Raw genomic sequence first — 23,864 nt, forward strand, 5'->3', positions numbered from 1 at the left:
ACATCCTTCTGCTTCCATTCCCTTTGCCAAATGTGCTATTACTTCAAATGTCTGACCTGTCTTGACCCCATGAACAAAGTTCACCCAGCTGAGAAGGTGACCTAAAGGGATTCTTGTTCACACATTGCAGCCCCACTTCATGTGTGTAACTCATTCACAGCATCCAAGGCGTCGGCAGTGTGGGGAAACATGTTAGTAACACTCCTTGAACAACAGTGGTGGTTGTATAATGGCACCAATTTTTTTTCTTTATTTCTTCTTCTCTCTCTTTGTTGTTGTTGCTTTTTCTCTTTTTGGCTTTGGGGGTTTTGTTGTTGTTGCTATTGTTGTTATTCTTTCGGATGGCTTTTTCTACATAGCCCTTAGCTGAGTGCTGGCTGTCCTGGACTTCACTCTGTAGATCAAGCAGGCCTGGAATTCACAGAGATCCTCCTGCCTCTGCCTCCCCAGTGCTGGCATTTAAGGCATGTGCTTCCATGCACTGGCAGTATCAAATTCTAAGTCTTACACTGTTAGGGGATCTCCTTGTTTGCAGCAAGGTCCATATAGACATCAAGTCGAAGCCTCATTACCTTATTTCCTAGGAGGTAGGTCTCTTTTTCTTCGATGGAAATAGTTTCTGGACAAAGAAGCTTAGAGTAAACATCAAGCTGCGTGCTTGAGTGACTGGAATGCAGATGAGTGCTCTCATCTAGCTCTGTGCTCTCATTGCTTCAGTCCTGGAAGCGGTGAAGGGCTTCCGGTCAGGAGGGGAAGCCACTTCAGCAGTACATTACACAGCCAGGCCACGTGGAAGCAAAGCACAGCTGGGGTTGAGAAGACGCCTGTGTTGCTCTGCAGCCGCTCTGATGCTCCAGAGGCCTCATGCTTTGCTTCCTGGAGCCGCTGCAGAGACGGCTTGACACCCGGGTGGCACATACCTGGCCTGCCATTTGTCTATAGGTCTTTCCTATGAGTGACTTCTCCTCAGCCGATTGGAGGAAAGGGCGTCTGGGCGACCTTCATCCAGCTGTTCTGTACTTCTACTCCCCTGCAAGTTGCTCTAAAGTTTAAAAATCAGAATATAAAAATGGAAATGACCTGAAGCACAGATGTAATAAAAAATAGGTTGTGTTATGAATGTGGCTTGTGAATTCAGATTTGGGAAACTTCTATCTATAAATTAATTCATATGCTGTAATTAAAGTTTGAAATTAATCAGGTGTCTGTTATACTATTTATATATCTTTAGACATTTTCTAAAGACCAAGTTCATTTTTTAAGTAAAGTGAATTTAAATGTCTTGGAATTTAATTTAATTAAGCTCAGTATGTTTTCATATGTATAATCTCAACATTTCGCAGGCCGAGGCAATAGAATTAGAAGTTCAAGACCAGTCTGGGCAGGATATGTAGTTAATTTAAAACTAACCTGGGCTAAAATAAAATAAAGAATTTAATTGATGCATCTTGATTTACCTTAATTTGGGAAATACACACATTATGAATTGGGATCAGAAAACTCTGCTATTGATCTTATAAATACATTTAAATTGTTTTATCCTATTATAAGCTTAAAGAATAGTTTCTAATGGTATAGTTCATGTGAATATCATTAGTATTGGTATCAGGATAGAGTATTTTATACTATATTTGAAAAATGGGCATAAGCTAATAACTTATTGGTTACCTTACTTTTTTTAAAAAAAATGTTTTTCTTTGTTTGAGATGGAATCTCACTCTGTGTCCCACAATAAGCACAAACTTACCATCCTCCTGCCTTATCCTCCCAAGTTTCTGGGTACTAGGATTAGAGGCATGTAATTACGCTTTTTTGCTTTAAATCAGGACCTTCAAATATTGGATCACACTCTTAAGAATTTGTATAAAGAAGTTCAACTTTCAGGAGTAATTTCCATTTATAGCAAAGGCACCCTCGGTGAAAGAAATGTTTTATTAATAAACAACTTAAAAGCATGCTGCTGATGCATGCCTTTAATCCCAGCCCTTGGGAGTCAGAGACAGGTGGATCTTTGTGAGTTTGAGGCCAGCCTGATCAGGGCTACACAGAGACAAACTGTGAGGGGGATGGGGTGAGTTAGCATTTGAAAAAGAGACATTTGAGAGTATTTTAACATTTTTAAGGTTTCTTCCATGAATAAAAAAAAATTAAGTTTTTCTTCCTTCAAAACAAACTTTAATTTTGGTTGCGATTACTTTTATTGATTAATGCTTTTTCCTCCTTGTTCCTAATTTTAGCTTAAAAATGATCTTTTTTTCCCTTAGAGAAGAATACTGTGAAAAATATTTCTTTTCTTAAAAAGTAATGAATTTCTGAAGTTAAACTATTTTCTTTAAAATGTGCACTAAAGAATTGGTCTTTTAAGGAAAGCCTGACAGCATTCTTTACTATATAGTTATAAAGATTTTTGATATCCTTTCTTGTCTCGGTTCCCAGAAGCAAAACTGAATTTGATATGTTTTCAGCAGTGTAGGAGAGAGGTGGGCAGTGATGCCTGTAATCCCACTCTTAGAAGACTTGGGCATCCTCGATCAGGAGCTGGTGTGGGCTCTGTGGTTAAGTGAGGCCAGTGAGGGCTCCGAAACTGTCTCTAACAGACACATGCATGTGCACACACACAGAGAGAGAAGGGGGGGGACAGGGGGAATAAGGAGAAAAATAATAGAGGGGATTAGGATGGGGAAGGCATTGAAAAAAATGAAAGAATGAAGTGAGACCTAGCCTAGAAATGTGTGCTCCTAGAAATGAAAGTGACTTGCTGCTGCTGTTTGAGACTCAGGTGAACCAGGTGAGGAAGCTGACAAGCTGAGCAAATATGAAGGGTCCATCTCCCCGCTGCTGTTTGAAGACAGTCCTCCTGATTTGCAACCCAGAGGAAATCCTTCCCAGCTGAACTCTGAAGAACAAAGCAATCTTCAAATACTCCAAAATTCGGTTGTTTTTGGAACATCAGCTGAGGAAGTGGTAAAGGAAATTCGCTTCAGAATTGAACAGAAAACAACACTGACAGCCAGCGCAGGTATTTAAGGGGATATTCCCAGCCTCGGGACGTTCCTTGTTGTAAAGTAGAGGGTAACATTTGATTTGGCTGCTAGCTGCTTCTATCTACTGAGGCTAGCTAAACCTACAGGTAAGCTGTTATTAAGCAAAAAGCCTATGGCCCAAGGTAAAAAATATCATAAATCTGGAATAGTAATCCTTAAGTGTAAAATATGTTTTAGTTGGATTTGTACAGAATATTTGATTGGCACTTGTACTAGATTATGTTGTAGGAGAGAACCTAGATACATGAAAGTTGGTGAACTCCCCAAACTCCCACCAAGAAAAAGATCAATTTGCAGCATAGCAACTTAAGAACAACTCGTAAAAAACCAAAGCCAATAAAGTCCCCCCGCTTTACATATATCATCAACCTCTAATAGCATCACAGGGCCTTAGCACGGGGACTAATAATAATGGTCAAAACCACTTATTACAAAGTCCTGTGATAAAAAAATTATCACATTATAAAAAATATTATAAAGTCATGTGTGTTGGGATTAGGGTAAAGTATTCTATTCCAAATGGTAAGCATGCACAATCAGCTTTAAGAAAATATCTATAAAGACCAAAATGAACTATTAACAAATACATTCATATGTTACCTACTATAAATTGTCTTAAGACTCCTAGAAATTGTAAATCATAGTGTGTGGTGGTTTCTCTGGGAGTAACAATAAAGATTGTTTTTATTGTTGTTGCTTTTAATATATTGTAAATCAGAATATTTATATTTTTAATGTGAAAGCTTACATTCAGAAAAACTTCTCGGAAAGTAAAGCATCCATCATAGATATATTCTGGATCTTTTCTGAGAAACATCCCTTACTCCTAGTGCAGTTGTAAGTAAGGTGCTGACACTTATGTGGTGTTACTCAGTTCAGGAATTACGCGTGGGTGTGAAAATGTGGAAGCTCAACTAGTCCTCATTTTTCCCCGCCACAGCTAATCCGTTCCCTTTCCCTAAAGAAAGGCACAGAAAGCCGTGGGGACATTGTCAGTAGTGTTATGTGTCATTTCAGATTATTTGCATTTAACTTTCATTTTCTTATCACATAGCTAACTTTTACATAGCAACTTCTTTGAATGTTTGATTCCTCTTCTTTTGAAGGTATTGCCCCCAATACAATGCTAGCAAAAGTGTGCAGTGATAAGAATAAGCCGAACGGACAATACCAAATTCTCCCCAGCAGAGAAGCAGTGATGGACTTCATCAGGGACCTGCCTATTAGGAAGGTGGGGTTTTATATGAAACTATCATTTGTGCACGTACTCTGAATTCTAGAGAGGCGCCAGATAGATAGTAAATATTCTCTATTTACTATCTAAATAGATGGCAGGTGAGAACTTTGCCGGCTGCAGGAGAGCTTAAAGTAAATAAGAGATGGTGGACTTTTAAGTCCATACCTGCCAAGGACAGAGGACGTAAGAGGAGCACCTGGAGGAGGCTTTCAGCTGTAGCTTGGTGCTGCCATGGCCCTCCAGTCAGGTAGCTGGTAGACGAGTAGGTGCGGCACTGCAAAGGGATGGAGAACTCTGTTTCTGACAGAATTAAATCAAAGTACTTCACCGTCTTACAATGATAGAACTTTCCCACAAGCATGCAAAAATGACATATTTTATTGTTTATACCTTCTGGATTTTTGTGCTGTATGTCCTTTTTAACAATTGGGCCCTATACTATATGACAGTCTAGAGCCTGCTCAAAATAATAGCTATGATTGAGTTTATATAAAGTATTGCTCAATGTTCAAAGAAAAGGCTATAGCAAAGGCCACAGTGTTAATGATTCCTAGATACTACACACAGTAGTTTTTTCTAAGGTATGAATAAATGTTCTTTTTTTTTAAGTTCTAGGTTCTAATAATGGGTAAGTTCAAATATCAGTGAGATTTTAAAATCTCATTTAAAAGTCCTTAATTATAAAATATTTAAAATAATTTAAAAATCCTTAGTTATAAAAAACATAAGATATAGAGTACACTGTAATAAAATATGTCATCTCTGGAACCTTATGCGAAAGTTTATTATTTTAAAGATGGTGAAGTACTTTATTTGTCAAAAACAAAATTCTAAATCCCATCGGAGTGCAGATATTAGTATATTAAAGAATCACAAATATTGTCCTAAAAAGTTTTGTTTGCTCTACCATTTCCAAAATTTGTATGCTCACAGAACTCTTTTTTAAGTGCCTTTAAAAATTCTATTGAATTAAGCTGTGTGACCAAAATATAATGTCTTCTTGCATGACATGTAAAAAGAGTATTATTTATACCTTTTGTAAGCTACGGAAGATTATAATTTTCAACAGTTACTCATGGCAGACAGTTTATTTAGCATGTTCAAGGCTCTGCGTTCAAGCTTCAACACCAACATTCTCCTTCAAATACGCACACACTTATGATCTCATTTTAAAATCCTAAATTATAAATGTTGGTTCATCTGTGACTATACCACCCTGAAGATACCCAGTTTCATCTAAGTGTGGATTCTCTTCTAGGTTTCTGGAATAGGAAAAGTTACAGAGAAAATGTTAATGGCTCTGGGAATTGTTACTTGCACAGAACTCTACCAGCAGAGAGCATTGCTTTCTCTCCTTTTCTCCGAGACATCCTGGCATTATTTCCTTCACATCGCCCTGGGTCTAGGGTCAACAGACCTGGCAAGGTACCTGTAGAGTAATTCAGCTTTTTATCATTCTCATTATCATTCATCAGTGTCAGTGTGAACCTTTCAAATGTTTTTAAATTCATCTTGACTGATTTAACTTAGGTTCTATCTTGGTTAAAGTTGTCAGTTTGACTGTGGAAAAGGGGGGATAATGACTCACTTCTAGGTGTTGGCTTCAGTGGTGAGGAATATGGGAGAAAGGAGTGGTGGTTGCTTCCATCCCCTGCCTGTCTTGTTCTGTAAAAGGAAGGCTGGTGGTCAGGTTGTTGAGGAAAGAAAGGTAGCTTATGCTCGCCAGTTTATTCTTTAGCCAGAGCTTCCGATGTGTGCATGGATACCGCGTACTTATCCTCCACTGGGCTCTTGGAAGCGCTAGAGGCATTGCCAGTGGGTTGGACAAAGCTCTGCCTTCATGAAGTTTACACCCTCGTATGAGAAATAGAAAATCCCAAAGAAACAGTGCAGAGAGTGAGGTGGAGTGAGGGCTAAAGAGTGACATCAGAGATTTCTGTAGGGTTGACAGTCGTCCCGAGGTGAAGGCTGGAAGGAGCTGACCTCGCAAAGCCCTGGGAGAAGGTGGGACACCTAAACAAAAGTTCTGTGTTTTCTTCTGCCAGCTTTTCGTCTGGGCTTTGAACTGTTGTGGACGGATAGAGAGAAGCGTGGAAATCCTCAAAGTCAACCCTAGGCAGTGTTTTTATCATGATCCCGTCTTGGTAGCAAACCTTCAAAAGACCGTAGGATGGTTGTGTGGGGGGAGTGCCGTGAGACAGGCGCACAACATCACCGTGCCTGGCTTTCTTTAGATTCTTGTGCTTACTTTAAAGGACAGCAATAAAATCAAGAGGATGTGGATAAAATTCATACAGAAAAAACAGCAAAGACTGATGAGTTAGAGGCTAGCCTAGGCTAAAAACATAATGAGACCCCGTCTGTTGGAGAGGGGGCCGGGCATGCAAAGCTGGCGGAGTTCTTCTCTACTCTGCTCGCTCTTTGTTCCTTGAGGCTGCAGTTTGAAGACTTTGATCTTGCATGTACATATTGGAAGTGAATTCACAATTGTAAGTTGTAAGTGATATAGCTTGATTATTAATTCAAATATTGTCATATTTTCAGTTTGATATAATGCAGCAGGTGTTAGTCTGTAGTATAGAGAGGCCAGCTTTAGGTGAGAGATCGACAGCTTACTTGTGATGTACTGTAGCCGGCCTTCCTCCCCCCAGTCTGTGTTCTCTAGTGCCCTGTGCTGCTTCGGTTTGTAGTACTTCTCTCTTTGGAACATACTGCCCTTTGTTGTTGTTGTTTGTTTAGTTGTTCTTTGTTTGTTTGTTGAATTTTGGGGGGCTTGGTTCTTATGTTTGAACCTCACATATATTAGGTATGTGTTCTACCACTGAACAACATCCTCTCTCTCCTATTTTGAAATAGGGTCTCACCTAAGTTAACCAGGTGACTTTGAACTTACCTAGTATAGTAGTCCAGGCTGGCCTTGAACTTATGGGCCTCTCAGTATCCCTAATAGCTGGAATTATTGCTATAGGATTGTGTCGTCGTTGGGCCTACCTTCTTTCGCTCTGGTTTTATTTTGTTTTACAGTATTGGGACTCAAACCCAAGGCCTTGGTCGTGTGAGACAAGCTCTGGATGACTGAGCTACCTTCACAGGCCCTGTGTGTTCTATACTTGTTTACATCCACTGGGATGTAAGCTGCTTAAGGCAAGCAGTTGGTATGTTTGCATCTGCGGGAATGTAAACCTCTTAAGACAAGCAGCTGCTATACTTTATTAGCTATTATCTACATTCTCGAGCAACTCTTAGGCATATTACATCCATTAAATGTTTGGAAAATGAATAAAACACGTGTTACTTCCGTTTCTTTAGTTCAGTTGTCCCTATTAGAGTAGCCAGAGTCCATTCAAAGTAGGTGGTTTAGATCCTGTCATCATCCTATACCACATTCTGACTGAGATGAAATAATGAACGGAATGTGGGGAGGAGTTGGTGTAGAAGCCCCCAAACGAAACAGCACTGAATTTTGTGAGATGTAGATGGAGCCTGTGGCCGAGAACAGTTACGCTGCTGCCTCCTATTGATTTTCATACGTTTAATATTCAGACTTTTAATAGAAGCAGGTTAGATACTATTTCCAAATATTTTTCTACCATGGATATAGAAGTGATCCATAACACATGAAATCAAAGTATCTTATCGATTTATGTCTTAGTGACAATGTCACTTTTAGATTTAAAAGAAAGCATCCATGGTTTTTGTAAGATAAAATTTTTTTTTAAATGAAGTATTTAAAGAGAATGTTAGGGGCCTGTTGAAGTGGCTCAGCAATTAAAAGCACTGGCTGCTGTTCCAGAGGACCCAGTTTTGATTCTGAGCACCCGTGTGGTGGCTCACAAATGGTGGCTCCATTTTCAGAGGCATCCTCTTCTGACCTCTGTGAACACTAAATATACATGATCACAGACAGACATACCAGCAAAACACTCACACACATAAAATTAATTAATTGAAAGGAATACATTAAATTCTCTTATTGACCAAAAGTGATGTGGGTGTCCTTCTGTGTAAGTGTTGCTATTATTGTTTGATGAATAAAGCTGTTTTGGCCAATGGCTTAGAAGAGTAAAGCCAGGTGGGAAATCTGTACAGAGATGTAGAGAAAGAGTAGGCAGAGTCAAAAAGATGCCATGTAGCTGCCAAAGGAGAAAGATGCCAGAACCTTACTGGTAAGCCACAGTGATACACAGATTAATAGAAATGTGTTGATTTAAGATATAAGAGCTAGCTAGGGATATGCCTGAGTTGTTGGCCAAACAGTGTTGTGATTAATATTGTTTTGTGTGATTATTCAGGTTTGAGTGGCCGAGAAATGAAAGCACAGTCTCCATTTACATAATGGTGCCCAATGTGGGGCTCAAACCCACAACTCTGAGATTAAGAGTCTCATGCTTTACCAACTAAACTAGAACTCAATTTTTTTTTTAGAAATAAATACTTTTTTTCTCATTTCAGAGATGGAGAAAGAAAAAGCATGAGTGTTGAAAGGTAATGTTTTTTATGTTAAATAAATATAAAGTTAATGACTCATTATTTGGTGTATATTAAACTGTTTCAAGTTCATTTTTAGTAAAATATCACTACAATAAAAAATGTTTTACAGATTGGGCAGCTTATACCCCAAAGTAAACACCTATGCTCAACACATTGTCTTTGGTTGCTGTGCTCACAGCAGAACAGCATGGTTGGCATTTATATTTTTAATACAGGTATCACTCCTGTTCAGGGAAAACTAAGCATTTCAGGATTTGTAGTCTTCTTTATAAGAGCAATTAAATGTTTATCTGAGAATCATAAAACATTACAGTGGAAGTTCTAAGAACTTCAAGTATTGGCCAAGTGAACAGAGGTTTCAAGTTACATGTTAAGCATCTCTGATAGGAGTTTCAGAAGTCTGACATGCTCCAAACCCAAGACTTCCCGAGTGCTGAGATGGTATCACACATGGAAATCTTTGCCACTCGTTTTATGTGATGGTTTTCCATCAAAACACAGATTATTAGAACACTGTGTATAAGTACCTTCAGGCTCTGTGTATAAGGTATATATGAAACAAATGAAGTTGTTTTAAAACCTGATTCCTATCTGAAGACATTTCACTGTTACAGACAGATATTGCACATTAACTTGTCTTAAAAAAGCAACCCAAATCTAAATCTTCCTTCTTAAGTGTTTCAGATAAAGAGTTGAGCCTGACGTAATATTGGTAAAGGAGAAGTTAGAGAGTGTCTAGTTTTGTGGGCCTAGAATCTTGTTTGGAGCCACATGAAATCCTAATGGAACTTTGTTTAGAGGGAAATGTGTCCATTTTAAAAGTCCCTCAATTATTTCTTCAAAACATCAGCACTATTGAGACATTTAAGTATCACTGACTGTTTCTTTTTGAAAACTCCCCTTAGATTTTCAAAAATGTACTAGGGTATCAAATTTGGTAGGAACTAGGGGAGGAAAATCCCGGTTCACAATCACATATAAAGTGTTAATTGCTTTGCTATGTAAAGAACTCGTAATAAGAAAGTCCCAGTATGCCAGTTAAAAAGGAGTAAACACTGACCATGGTAGCATATATATATATATATATATATATATATATATATATATATATAGAGAGAGAGAGAGAGAGAGAGAGAGAGAGAGAGAGAGAGAGAGAGACCTTTAATCCTCGTTCTTCGGGAGGAGGAGACAAGACTGATCTCTGTGAATTCAAGGGCAGCCTGGTCTACATAGCAAGTTCTAGCCCAACCAGGGCTACAAAGTAAGATCTTGTCTGAAAAAAGAGAAAGCATAAAATTGTGGGTTTTGCTGATCAGTGTACCTATCTAAATGTTTTTGATCATTTATATAGAATGTAGATATTTTACCTAATTTTGTGTTAGTTGATGTGAAAACTTTCATTTGTACTGAGGAAAATGTATGGTTATTTGAATGTACTCTATTGTTACCAAATTATCCCTCTGTGGTTTACATTGTGCACACAAATCCTTCTTGTCTCTCTAGGACGTTCAGTGAGATATTTAAAACAGAAGAACAGTACAGCTTATGCCAAGAGCTGTGCACTGAGCTCGCTCGTGATCTCCAGAAGGAAGGACTGAAGGTGCTGACTTTTTAGGGGATGATCTCAGCTTTTAGCTTTTCTCACTGTAAGATAGTACTCTAAGTCAAGAGACCACACATTTGTTAAAGTGGTTTACAAATAAAATAGGATATTCCTATTCCCAACAATCAGAAACAAAGTCGAGTCTGACCTGTGTGATGTCTGTGATGAGGTCACTCTGTGAAGGACGTCTTGTGACACTGGAGTGGCTCCAGGGTGATAAGGCCAGCTCTGTGCCCTTAGCGCCCTGTCTGAGTTAGGTGCCAGGTCCGACTTCGTTTCCAATCATCCTTGGAGTCTTTGCTCACAGGGACAATAACCTTCTAGAACAGGCATTGTGTTTCAGGGCTCTGATCCCGGTTAACACGTTGAGTTGAGAATCGAAGCCTGGAGTGCCCTGAACTGTCTTCCTTCAGAACGGTCCACATTTAGTGTTTTCTCAGTCCTCTCAAACCGGGGCTAGTTATTAAAAAGTGTAATACCAAAGTATCAAAAGTTATCACAAAAAATTCGAGTATTTGAGGAGAGTTTTTACTTGTAGCTCTACTCTACTTGAGTGTAAAATAGTTCTTATGGAGTTGTTTTTGAGATACACTTTTATTTTTAGAGTCATTTCAGACTTACAGGACTGTTTCCAAGAACATAGTGATTTCCATTATAGCTCTCACCCATTTTCCTCAATTGTTAACATTTGATAGATTTTTGTCACACTAGAAAAGTGACATTAGTACCTGCTGTTAACCAAGTTCAGACTGAGTCTGGATCGCTCCAGAGAACCGCGGGTGGCTAGTGTCCTGTCACCCTAGTTTGGTCTGAGTTTGTTGCCTTTCTCGCTTCTTTATAAACCCAGTCTTGAGAACCTTATAGCCTACAGAGTGCCTCTGTGTGGCTTGTCCTGTGGTGTAGACTGTAGTGTGGAAAGAGCACCACAGAGGTGAGGTGGCCTTCCCGTCACTTCCTGTCACCGTCATCACCTGGTAAAGGGAGTGTGTGAGAGGCTTCTCCAGCCTGAAGTTAGTGGTTCCGAAGTGAGTCAGGAAGTGAGTCAGAAAGCTGAACTGGCCTCAAGTGGAACAGCTGCCCATTGCTTTAACCCCAGGAAATACTAAACTGTCATCAGTCCTCCCCAACTGCAGCCTCATGTCCTTAAGACACCAGCTGTAAAGATGGTTCCTAGAAACTTCTAGCGTCGCTCTCTGGCATGTGACAGCCTTGCAGTAAGGCTGAGCTATTCATTCCCTGGCCTTCAGTGCTGAATTAACCTGAGGGAGCCGGACAGTAGATGGAAAGGCGCAGTTCCCTTTGCCCTTCATAGAAAACTGTTTCTTAACTGGCTGAGGAAGGAACTACTGATTATTCACTAAGTGATATTTTTCAGACACGGATCTTAACTGTGAGAGTTTACAGGACCATGTTTTATGGCAGCTGATTACAGTGCATATTCCTACGTACAGACAGCCTTCCTAAACATTTCTAACCTGGAGTCAGCCTATCCTCTGAAGCCTGCCGTGGTAATGTGCTGCGTGTCTTTTAGGGGAGAACTGTTACCGTTAAGCTGAAGAACGTGAATTTTGAAGTAAAAACTCGTGCGTCTACAGTTCAGTCCACCCTTTCTACTGCAGAAGAAATATTTGCCGTTGCTAAGGAACTGCTAAGGACAGAAATTAACGCGACTTCTCCACATCCCCTGAGGCTAAGGTTGATGGGTAGGTCTCTCTCTCCCCCTCCCACCCCCCCATTCTTGTTTTCCCTTATATGTTTAATGGCCCCTCCCTAAAAAATAAAGTCACTTGGGAGATCTTTTTCCCTCTGTTTAAGAACTTCTTTACCTTGCTGTTGTACTTTGTAGTTCCTAGAGCCAGATGCATGGTCAGAATGTGATTTTAATTCTGTCTGGACCTATGGGAGTTGTTCTCATCCTTCTTTCTGAAGTCCTCGAGGCAAGGTGTTTCCAAATGCAAAACTTAACAGACTTGGGAAACAAGTGCAGGGCATTTAAATTATCCTCTGTAATGCTCTGTTGGGGCTCTAGTGCGCCATGACATGAAGAAACATGTGGGTGTTTCTGTCACAAGCAACAGAGACAACTTGTTGTTTGGATTGTGAGGGTACTAGATAACATCATGTCAGTTTATTCAGCTACAGAGACTTCAGCTACAATTTCAGAAATTTTGGATTTCAGAATTACAGTCCCAGATTGTGACACTGCCCGTCGTTACCCATGGGACACAAACTAGAAAGCCGTGCTTCCACGTGACTGTGATTGCTAAGAGAGGATCATTAATCTTGTTTTCACACTTGAGAGACCGCGCACAGTGAAACCGCTGAATGAAGTATATTAAAAAGAACTAAAGAGCTGGGCAGTGGTGGCGCACGCCTTTAATCCCAGCACTAGGGAGGCAGAGGCAGGCGGATCTCTGTGAGTTTGAGTCCAGCCTGGTTTACAGAACGAGTTCCAGGACAGCCAATGTGACAAAAAAAAAACCTGTCTTAAAAAACCAAAAATAATAAATAGTAATAATAATTATACATAAATAAAATAAAAGCAGTCAAAGAGCAAGTATGTACAGAAACTTTATTCATAATTGCAAAACCTAGAAGCAAGCAAGGTTGTCCAGACAATGGGATGATGTTCAGTATATAAATCAGCTACAAAAGGACAAGGAGCAAACTTAAGTAAATATTGCTAAGTGAAAGAAGCAAATATTGTATGATTCCAGCAATTTGGCATCTTGAGAAAGGCAAAACCTTGGAGCCAGTGAAAACACAATATTGCCCAATGAGACAGATGAAGAGAGAAGGCAGAGGACTCTGAGGCTAGTGAAACAAGTCTGAATCTAATGGTGAATTCACGTCTTTATAGCTGCATCTTAACTCACAGCATGGGCACTGCTAAGACTGGATACTGAGGGAAACCGTAGACCGGGTGATAGTGCCGCGGGCGTCAGTGCACGTGTGTAGTACCGGAAGCTGTGTGTGAATGACAGCAGGGGGCATATGGGAATTCTCTGTTCAATTGTCATGAAAATGAAGACTCCTTAGAAAGGGAAGTCTATTGAGAAACATCAGAGCTGAAGTCCAATTAGTTACTGCCTACTTAATGGCGCCCATGTGAAACATTGCTGCAAGTTCCATGTAATCACACCAACTCCAATAGATTAACATTTACTAACACCCAGTTTTATAAAGCAAAGTGAGTTTTTCATAATGTAAGCTTCAAAAAAGTATCCTTTAATTTGGAAAATGTTGGTCTGGGAATGTGGCTGACTGGTAAATTATATGCATAACATGCCAAAGACTTATATGTGGGTGCAAACCTTAGCATTTAAAAAAAGAGTACGTATGTGTATGAGTATGTACATCTCCAGTTACCTTTTGCATATGTGTCATGGTAGTACTGTTAAGTGTTTTGTTCCCTTTGTATGGGTGTGGCTACATTTATACAATTGGAAAGTGACGGTTTGGGTTTCATTTAGGTGTGCGGATGTCGACTTTTTCCAACGAAGATGACAAGAAGCACCAACAAAGGAGCATCATTGGTTTCTTACAAGCTGGACACCAGGCTTTGTCATCTCCTGGGTGTGTTCTAGACAAAACCGACAAAACTGAGTTTGTAAAGCCTTTGGAAATGTCTCATAAGAAGAGTTTCTTTGATAAAAAGCGATCAGAAAGGATCTTGAGCCATCAAGACGCACCCAGATGTGAAATTGTGGATCAGCAAGCTGTACAGACCTCACAACCATTCCAGGCTTTAAAGAAGACGAGCGAGAGTTTGGAAACATCAAAGAATTCCAATAACTGTCAGACATTTACGTGTCCAGTTTGCTTTAGGGAACAAGAAGGCATCAGTCTGGAAGCCTTTAACGAACATGTAGATGCGTGTCTGGATGAACCGTCAGCCAGTGAACACTCTCATTCCCATGCCTCCTCGGCAGCTGCTGGTCAGGAGGAAGATGCACACCGCTCTATTCCACTATGTGAGAAGCGGGATTATGAAGATGCGGAGATCACTTCAGCGGATGGTGTGGATCTGGTAGAAACTGAAGACAACTCATCGAAAGCAGCAAGTATCGACACTATAGGGAGTAATCACAGCAAAGAGGAATGTTCTGATATTCCCAGCCAGTCTTGTCCTGTTTCATTGGCGAATGAAACTGTCAGAATATTAAGTAGGCAAGAGTCCATCCAGCCCTGTACAGATGAGGTGGTAACAGGACAAGCTCTAGTTTGTCCTGTTTGTAACCTAGAACAGAAGACTTCTGATCTTACCCTCTTCAATGTGCACGTGGATATTTGCTTAAATAAAGGCATTATCCGAGAACTGAGAAACAATGAAGTTAATTCAGCTAACCAACCCAAAGGGAGCTCCAGAAGTACTGGTAAGCATACAGTCATGAAGAGGAATGCAGCGCCGGGTGGAGACCGACCGGCAGTCCTTGCTGGTCTTGCGTAGGACCCGGGGTTGGTCCCCAGAACCCACATGGTTGCTCACAGCCTTCTATAACTCCAATTCCAGGGGATTCAGTGCCATCTTTTGGCCTCAACAGGCACATGTACAGTACACAGACATACATGTAGGCAAAACACCAATACGCTTAAAATTAATTTAAAAAATAAGAGGAATGTGATTTTCTAGGGATATGTCTTACTAAACTTACTGAAAGTGTTAAATCTGAAATACAGACTATCAAAAGGGTGGCTTGTGTTTGCTCTCATTGAGGAAAATAATAGTTCTGCCTTACCATAGCTAGAAATAACTCAAACTGAGCTTTTGAATTGAGGGTAAACTCAAGTATAGTTTTGATTTAATATGGAATAAAGTTAAAAGTGAATGGATGGAGTGATCTAACAAAATAGAATTCCCTGGGGAGCGGCCGCTGGTGCAGTGACAACCGGCTGTGCTCAGAGGGGAGCAGCCGCTGGTGCGCAGTGACAACCGGCTGTGCTCAGAGGGGAGCGACCGCTGGTGCAGTGACAACCGGCTGTGCTCAGAGGGGAGCAGCCGCTGGTGCGCAGTGACAACCGGCTGTGCTCAGAGGGGAGCAGCCGCTGGTGCACAGTGACAAACTGGCTGTGCTCAGAGAGGAGCAACCGCTGGCGCGCAGTGACAACCGGCTGTGCTCAGAGGGCAGGAAGCCTTGCACTTGTCTCTCTGTTGTGCTGATGGAGCAGGGATGCAGAACTTAAGCTTAATGCCAGGAGAACTAGTAAAGTTTAAGGAAACGATACTATAAGATTAACTTTGTGAGACCGGCCATGTGGCTCGAGGGTGTAGGTGCTCGATAACAAGGCTTCCAATCTGATTTTGATCTGTGGACCACATGACGGGAGGAAAGAACTGACTTCCCAAAGTCATCCATTCACCTCCAAACGTGTACACGCACACAGAAGCGCTGGTTTAATTAATGTAATACAATAGTCTTAAAAGTTAGTTTGGAGTATGTATAATATTATCTTTAGTCTGGCAGTTTTATCTCTTTAATGTTTGTGAAGCTTTTTCAATTGTTTTATCTTTTTCCTGATGGAATTTCTTGGTTTTTCTTTGCCCTGCAGATAGACTTCAGAAGGCTGCAGGAAGAACAAAAAGGTATGACTGAGAGCCACAAGCTCATGTTTTACTCTTGAGATTTTAGGGGCTAAACTTTGCTTTTATAACTAACCAAGTAACATTTTAAGAACTGTTTTTGCAGACCGGGAGGTGGTAGCACACGCCTTTAATCCCAGCACTTGGGAGGCAGAGGCAGGTGGATCTCTGTGAGTTCGAGGCCAGCCTGGTCTAAAGAGCTAGTTCCAGGACAGGCTCCAAAGCTACAGAGAAACCCTGTCTCCAAAAACTGAAAAACAAAACAAAACTGTTTTGCAAAATTATTTTCACATATTTTTTCTACATAGAAATTGTGTATTCTTTCTCATTCCAGGCCAGGACTGAAGACAAAGAGCTCCACATCAAGGAAAACGAAAGCCCAAGGTCCCAGACAGACCCTTGATATATTTTTCAAATGAACTTTGAGCGTTTTTATTGAAATTTTAGTTTTAGAATCAATGTATTTGTTCCTCCTCATTTTAAATTTATTATTTAAGGAAGACAAGTGCAATAATACCTCCCCACATGGTCTTTTTAAAGAATGTAGACTATATTAACTTATTTCTTTATATTTTCTTTAATAACCATAAGAATCTCATTCCCAGTATATATCAGTTGGAAATCAGTCTTGTTAGAGATAACTTTAAAACAAAAGTAAAAGGGGCAGTCAGAAGATGACATGTTATTTTATAATGAATATAAAACACTTATAAGGACTCTGAGTCGTGTGCCCTTGTTTCAGCACGGGCGTCTTGGTGCCTAGCCGCCTGGTCAGCACAGGTGTCTTAGTGCCTCGCTGCTGGGTTGCCACTGGATGCTGCTGGGCTTGCTCTTGTGCCTGAAGGGTTCTGTGAGCATTTGTAGTTAGATTTAACCATGAGGTCTGTGAAGAACATTAGTTTAACAGAGATAGCATGGGTACCTGCAGGAAAGTAATGCACAGTATTATCTGTGTTTGAAGGACTTGTTCAAACTATTGTTAGTTGTTTTTCCTTACTTACTTCCTTTATCTTATAAAGAAGGACTTGGTTCATGTAAAGAAATATTTAGTTTATAACTCAAAATTGTTTGTTTTTTTAACTCAGTATTTAAATGGCAGTATTTCGTTTCTTTGTAATTACGTTTGGCTCCCTACAAATCTGTAGTAAACAAGATGAGTTGTGAAGTCACTTGATTTTCATCCTCCTCATTAAGAGAAAATGTGCAGCTCAGAAGATGAACGCCTGGTGAAGCTCTGCCCTTCCCTCAACTACAGAAAGATTCACAGCAGTTGAGGAGTTGCTCCGAGCATAGTGTCACCCACACGCTCTTATCAAAAAGCCCTTTTTGCTACTGCTTTAAGAACTGAATCTTGCTGGTCAGTGGCACACGCCTTTAATCCCAATACTCAGAAGGAAGAGGCGGGTAGATCTCTGAGTTCAAGGCCAGCCAGGTCTACAGAGAGAGAGTTCTAGGACAGCCAGAGCTACACAGAGAAACTGTGTCTCAAAAAACAAAAAAGGAGAAAGAGAACTGAATCTTTTTTTCTTATGGTTTTGGTCTTTGAGTATTTTAGTTCATTTAGAGTAGACAGGGAAATATTTGAGGAATAGCATCCTTCGGGCTTTGCCACAGTCGCGACCTGACTTAATCACTGGCCTCGTTAGCGATGGACTGAAAGCTTGCTGATGTGCAGGCCCTACCTGTACACCTTACTTTTACACCGTGGACAGTCCCAAAGCTGTGGTGTTTCGGTTATTGATTGTGATTTACTTATGTAAATTATTTATAAGATTCAGTGAAACTGATTTAATGTATTGAAAAGTAGCTATTACTCTATTTATTGTTTTTCCCCATCTAAATTTATTTTTAGTTTTCCACATTAAATAATAAATTATTTTCATGTAGATACCCAATTTAATTGAATGCCATAATATATAACATTTAATAATTTAAAATAAAATTTTAAAACCTTTGAGAATCTCTTACATGTTAATTATTTACATTATTTTCTTCTCTCTTTCTTTTTCAACTTCCCCCATGTTCCCCTCAATCTCTCTCAAATTCATGACCTGTTTATAAATTGTTATTGTTGCATATAGGTGTGAGTGTGTGTGAGTGTGTGTGTGTGCACGCGCGCATACGTACACACTGTTAACTTGTATGTAACCTGCTGAGTCCGTTTAGTACAGCCCTATGTCTGTGTGTTAGGGCTGACTCCATGGGGCTGATTAACGTACCCTGCATTGGCCCTGGAGCAGACGGACTCTCCCACTTTCAGCTGTCATGAATTACTTGGAGCTCTTCATCTAGGAAGGAGCCTTGTGAGATTTCCCCATCCGTGTTGGCATGTTTAACTAGTATTGCCATTGTGTAGATCTTGTTTACATGACTATATTGTTGAGATTTTGTGGGTGTAGCTTCCTCGTCATACATAGAGGACATTGTCGGCAGACTCCCTGGTCATCTGGCTCTGACAGTCTTTCCACCCCACCCTCCACAGTTCCCTGAGCCTTAGGTGCAGGAGCGGTGGTGTAGGTACCTCAGTCAGGGTGGCATATTCCCCTCTCACCAGGAGAAAACCAGGGCTTCCTAGAGAAATGACTGCCTCCTCACCAGAAGGCTCCTAAGCAGAAAGCTTTGTCTTGGCCTCTCCAACCCAACGCAAGTTCCATGTCTCATCCTTTGTGTGTTGTCCCAGCTTTGAGTCATACATCAAATCCGTTTCACCACCCGGGCTGTCCCCGACCATCCCATCCCCGGCCATAGGCCACCTGCCACCTGGTTGTTGATAGACTGAGTCCTCTTCACCTCCGGATCACAGTTCATCTTCAAGGGAAGACAGGGCAAGAAGCCAAGGGCAAAGCCTGCAGGCAGCACTGTAGAGAAAAACTGTTGTTGACTTGAGGTCTGCTTGCTCCATGCCCAGATTTCTCTACGTGCCTGATCTCCTTCTCTGATAGCTTCATCTTTGTTTTCTGTCTGGACTTCTCCCACATTCTTTATTATCTGTTTTATCTTGTATATCCAGCACATTTTTTAAGTTCTTGAAGAATTGTTAGAAAGCATAATGAAACTTAGAAGGGATAATAAGTGAGGACCCATAAACTTAGAAAGTCAAATCATGGGAAAGCATGTTTGTAACACATGTATGTAGTATTGGTGTGGGGGAGGGGCTAGAATCTGGAATATTAATTTGATTGTTAATTGAGACTCAGGAAGAACAATAGCCGGTAGAAAGTGACACAAAGGACTTTAAATGCACTTCACATGGAAGAGAATCTGAATGGCCAAGAGCCGTCAAGACGGTCTTAGCCATAGTAGTCACCCGGACAGGGACAATTAAACTACAAAGGTATTACTGAATTCCCACTGTGTTAGAAGAAGAAACAATTCGGCGCTGCTAAGTTTTAGAAATGATTTGAATCCTCACTTTGAGAATAGTCACCTCTGAAAACAATTTGGTTTTTAGTCAGTTTAGCAGATAAAGTGAGTAAAAGGTAGGAACAAGTAAAAATGAAACTTCATGTGGTCAGCGCGTTTGCCGACGTTATTTTAAGAGAAAGGTTATTTTTTTCTCACTTGCCTACTTTTTAAATAAATCTACATTTTTCAGAGTTCAGTAAAGTTCTGTCTTATAAAGATTCCTATAAATCTGCTATAACCAATTAGAAAATAGAATAAAAATAATCTTGTGTATCATGGGGATCTGAGAGGTGCCCCAGAAGGAAAAACGTTGAAGGACTTGGGACTAGATGAAGAGTACAAGTGAATCAATGAAATAATCTTATTCACCAACAGGAAGAATGGCTGTATAAAACTACCCCCACCCTGGCGTCATTATATTGTTAAGTACAATAATAATCTTAGAGATTGGTAGATAGAGCCAGGCATGGTGGCACACACTTTTAATGCCAGCATTCAGGAGCCAGAGGCAAGATCTCAAGTTCAAGACCAGCCTGGTTTATATACTGAGACCCTGTCTCAGAGAAAGAGAGATAAGTAGCTACTAAACTTTAGGTAGCAATTAATAAAGTATTAACAGTAGCATTGGTAATGGAAGGGGTATTTTAAATAACCTAGTGTGAACGTGTTGGTTGTTAAATAAATGGTCCTTCTGTGGTTAATAACTTATAAAGAAAACTTAAACTTAATTGCACCCTAACTGTGCTGGGAGTCCCTAGGCTCCCCTCATCTGATTATTTGCTAGAAGGACTAACAGAACTGAGGAAAACTGAAGAGCCCAAGATTATAGTTTGTAAAAAGATATAAATCAAAATAAGCAAAGAAACTAGATGAGACTCAGAAGTAGAATGGTTTCCTGTATATACAAGACCCTCAGTTTGATATGCAGCATGGTATGGGGGTGAGGCCGGCAAAGCCTCATGCTCCCAGGGGAGGAATATGAAGCATATACAATTCTCCCACAAGTACTGTATTCCAGTACATACAAAATATCACCAAGACACCCTGCTCAACCCTTGTCACCCAGACTTTTTCCTGGAAAGTCTGTGGCAGGCATTCCTGTCATCCCAACTGACCTTAGCTTTAAACCTTCCAGAGGTTTAAACTGGTCCAAGGTCTCAGTCTTCAGAAAGCAAGCATTCAGCTTCTGCTAGTTGGCAATATAAGCTATCTCTTCAAACGAATACAATGTGGCCCCAAGCTGTGGACAGGAAACATTCTTATCAGACTGGTATAGGCCACAGGCTCCAAGGCTGGTTCCGAAGAGAGGAGTCTTTCTTTGCAAAACATAGGAAGGAGTTGAGCAACCTGAACCTTCCAGGGTGACCCTTTCAGTTTGCTTGCAAAATAAATGTCAATCAAAACTGTATTTGAATAAAGAATAAAAAGATAAGGATCTTATGGTGACTTTTTTCTCCCTTTTTTAATGCAGAAAAAGTCTCCAATTTTTAACATGTTGAGGGCGTCTCCGATATGGAGCCTGGCCTGCTTGTTTATGGCGTATCATTAGTATGCACTACAGGTAGCATAAACAGGCCTAGTCAGTACAACTGTCTCATCGATGAAGGACAAAGAAGTGGCTCTTATTATGTCCTATTGTTGGGGTAATTTGTGGCTAGACATCTGTCCTCTGTGACAACAGAAATGTAGCATTCTGGGAATGTATTTGCACACACAGACCATTCTCTCAGAAGTGCTTTGGATCCAACCTTAGCATTGAGTTGGAAGGTTCAGGAGCCTACTGAAGTGCAATCTTCAAGAGACAGAGCTCCCACACTGACACGGTAGGAGCTGTGCTGCCGAGTTAAAGAAGGAGCTTCATGCCCAGAGAATGTAGGCAGTGCCCAGTGTAAGAACATAGGAGGTAAAATCAAGAGAAAGCTAGCAATCGACACCTGCTGTTCTCATGTTAAATGTCGCTGTTCATCACGGGCTATGTGTGAGCTCATCCTCCCTATTTCTGCTTCTACTTCTGTCAACCCCAAATATGTTAGCAAATTCCAGTTGCCCTTCTAGAGCCCTTTGGAAAGATCCATTTCTCTCCTTCTATGAAGCTTTACTAGTTGCCCACATGCTGACATCCCAACTGATTCCTCAGCTTCCCCTGTCAACTCGAGTGCCTTTCCAAAGATTGACCATAAAGTGTTTTCAAAATATCATGTTGAGTTGCTTTTTCTTCAAAGCTGCTAACTCTGCAAGTTTGAGAGGAATGGTAAGGGAGGAGTTAGTGACTCTCTATGTGTAGAAACTATGGTATTCCCACCTTGGCACAAACTATATAATGTTAACCAGTCAAACTCCCCGGAAATGTGATAGCTCTTAATAACAAATAGAAGGCACCTGCCTTGTAAGGTCATTCATGCTCTCCTAATACTAGCCTACAATCTGGTAAGCAGAGAGCCACACAGAAAACCACAGCAAATATGCTTCAGAGGCTTCATGAAGAGAGGGGAACTTGAAGCAGTTATTAGTCCCAGACAGAAGGGCATCCTTTCCTGAAGGGGCCTTTGCTCCTGTTGAAAAGCATTCCCACGTGGTGGGGGAGGGGCAGCGGGCCTTAGGAAGCACTCTAGACACCCAGCAACAGAGCACACACCATAAGGAGAACTCGTGGTCTCTAAGGTAACTGCGGATCAGTCGCTGCTCTGTGATTGCAGGCTGGCAGAAATGTGAGGCTGTTTCTCATCTGATTCCCAAGTGTGATGGCCTGGCACAGCACTATCGGCCTTTTGTTAGCAAGCAGAAGCAATTGTCCAGCGTCTCAGAGGGAATCCCCTGAGTCCAGCAGAGCATCTCACGTTCTTCCTCCTGTAACACACACCCTTGCAGTAAGGTCTAGGTGCATGACTGAAGGTTAGCCAGTGGGCTGTGTGAAGAAGCCTTGTGCAGCATGCTAGAACCTTCTTATGGAAGCTCTAGTGTCCTCTTTGACTCCCTGTTTCTCCCCTCTGCCCCACTTCCTGGAAGCAGACACAGCTATTTTGTACCTGAGTTCGAGGTACCCATGGGAACAGCAGAGTAACAGGCTAGAGGGCCTGGCTCGGGAGAACTTGGTAGACTAGAGTTTGTTTGGGTGGAAGTGTCACCCCAACCCCTGGCACCAATATACCCAGAGTCTGGAATGTTTGGTGGAAAGTTCCATCCCAAGCCTCCTTCCCTGGGAGCTGCCTCAGCTCAGACTCCATCTCTGAGAAAGCCCACCAAATGGTGACCCACTCCCCAGAGATGCTCAAGACCACTCCCACAGGGTATTTAAACTGCTCCCCGCCTCCCCCGCCGCCCAGAGAACAAACACGTGGTTTTCAGGTCTTCCTTCCCCATCTCCTCTCTGATAACCTGGAAGGCCACCCGAGAGTGCTAGTATCTGTTAGACCTGAGCTTTTTCTAATTTGGTCTGATTTGGATTATTGTGTCGGCAGAGAGGTTTATTGGTACACAAAAACTTTTCAGAGTTATCATGGCACCCTGGCCTACAAGCTTCCAGACTTCCTTAAAACATTTTACTCACAAGAAGGAAGAAGAATCAGCCTCAGGCAACAGTTTTTCCTCAGTGAGGGTAATATTCTTAAGAGGTAAATAAGTCAAGTGGGACTCTAGGGAACAGTGTCTGACCAGAGAATAAAGGAATCAATAAATAATGTTACTTCCTCCTTTTTCCTCCTCCTCCTCTTCTTCTTTTCTTTTCTTCTTCCTCTTCTTCCTTCTCGTTCTGCGAATTTAAACATACCCAGGCATGTCCAAGCCTTTTGAGATAGAAACACGATGTTAGCTTCAAAGTGCACACTTAAGAGTCTTGCAATCGGAGCTGAGAAGATATGTTAGCCGTTAAAGTGTTTGCAAGAAAAGTGTGAGGACTGGCATTTGGTCCCCAGAATGCACGTCAATGCCAAGTCAGCCTGGTGGCCTGCCTATGATTCCAGCCGCATCCTGTGAGCCCAGGATTTGAGAGACCTGCCTCAATAAGGCAAGAAAGCAATCCAGGATAATTCCCGACATCAACTTCAGCCTCCACATGCACCTAACAGGTGAAAAATTTGCATACACGAATACACACCACACACTTGAAAATGGGGGAAAAAAGTGTGTCAATATTGTTTTAAATTTCAAAACATTTTGAGTATGTTTGTGGTTGGGGCTAGGACACATTCGTTCATAGCTGTTCTAGCCACATGTAGCCTTCCTAGCCAACCTTCTGTTAGGAGAGAAATGAAAGCTTTCAGGACTGAGCACTGGCAGCTGTTCCCAGGTAGAACTGTTTCCCTATTTACTTGACAAGGAACTACTGTAAGGCATGGGAGGTACAGCAGGGGAGAAAGCCTGAGAAACCTCCTGCCTTGGAGATGTCTAATGTTAGATACATACTAAATAATATCTGTTCTGTCTGACAACTCCCATAAACAAAAGAGCAGCTAAAGGAAATGAGAGAGAGGAGGGGTGGTGTTCATAATATTTTAGAATCGAGTG

At 41.1% G+C, this 23,864-nt stretch overlaps 1 protein-coding gene across 4 annotated transcripts in view; it reads left to right on the forward strand.

Annotated features, from left to right (window-relative positions):
• Polk (DNA polymerase kappa) overlaps positions 1-16,678 on the forward strand; it is a 58,401-nt gene extending 41,723 nt beyond the window's left edge. Inside the window, exons 7-15 of one of the 4 annotated variants that reach the window (XM_038322532.1) lie at positions 2,774-3,019; positions 4,151-4,275; positions 5,540-5,706; positions 8,734-8,766; positions 10,276-10,372; positions 11,907-12,078; positions 13,849-14,751; positions 15,926-15,959; positions 16,291-16,678. In XM_038322532.1, the coding sequence (XP_038178460.1) occupies positions 2,774-3,019; positions 4,151-4,275; positions 5,540-5,706; positions 8,734-8,766; positions 10,276-10,372; positions 11,907-12,078; positions 13,849-14,751; positions 15,926-15,959; positions 16,291-16,375 (1,862 nt within the window). In that variant the 3' untranslated portion in view covers positions 16,376-16,678. The remainder of the gene's footprint in view (positions 1-2,773; positions 3,020-4,150; positions 4,276-5,539; positions 5,707-8,733; positions 8,767-10,275; positions 10,373-11,906; positions 12,079-13,848; positions 14,752-15,925; positions 15,960-16,290) is intronic. The other 3 variants (XM_038322533.1, XM_038322534.1, XM_038322535.1) reach the window with 3 other exon arrangements.
• The last annotated feature ends 7,186 nt before the right edge of the window (positions 16,679-23,864 follow it).

The sequence above is a fragment of the Arvicola amphibius genome, chromosome 3 (assembly GCF_903992535.2).
Source record: "Arvicola amphibius chromosome 3, mArvAmp1.2, whole genome shotgun sequence".
NCBI lineage: Eukaryota > Metazoa > Chordata > Mammalia > Rodentia > Cricetidae > Arvicola > Arvicola amphibius.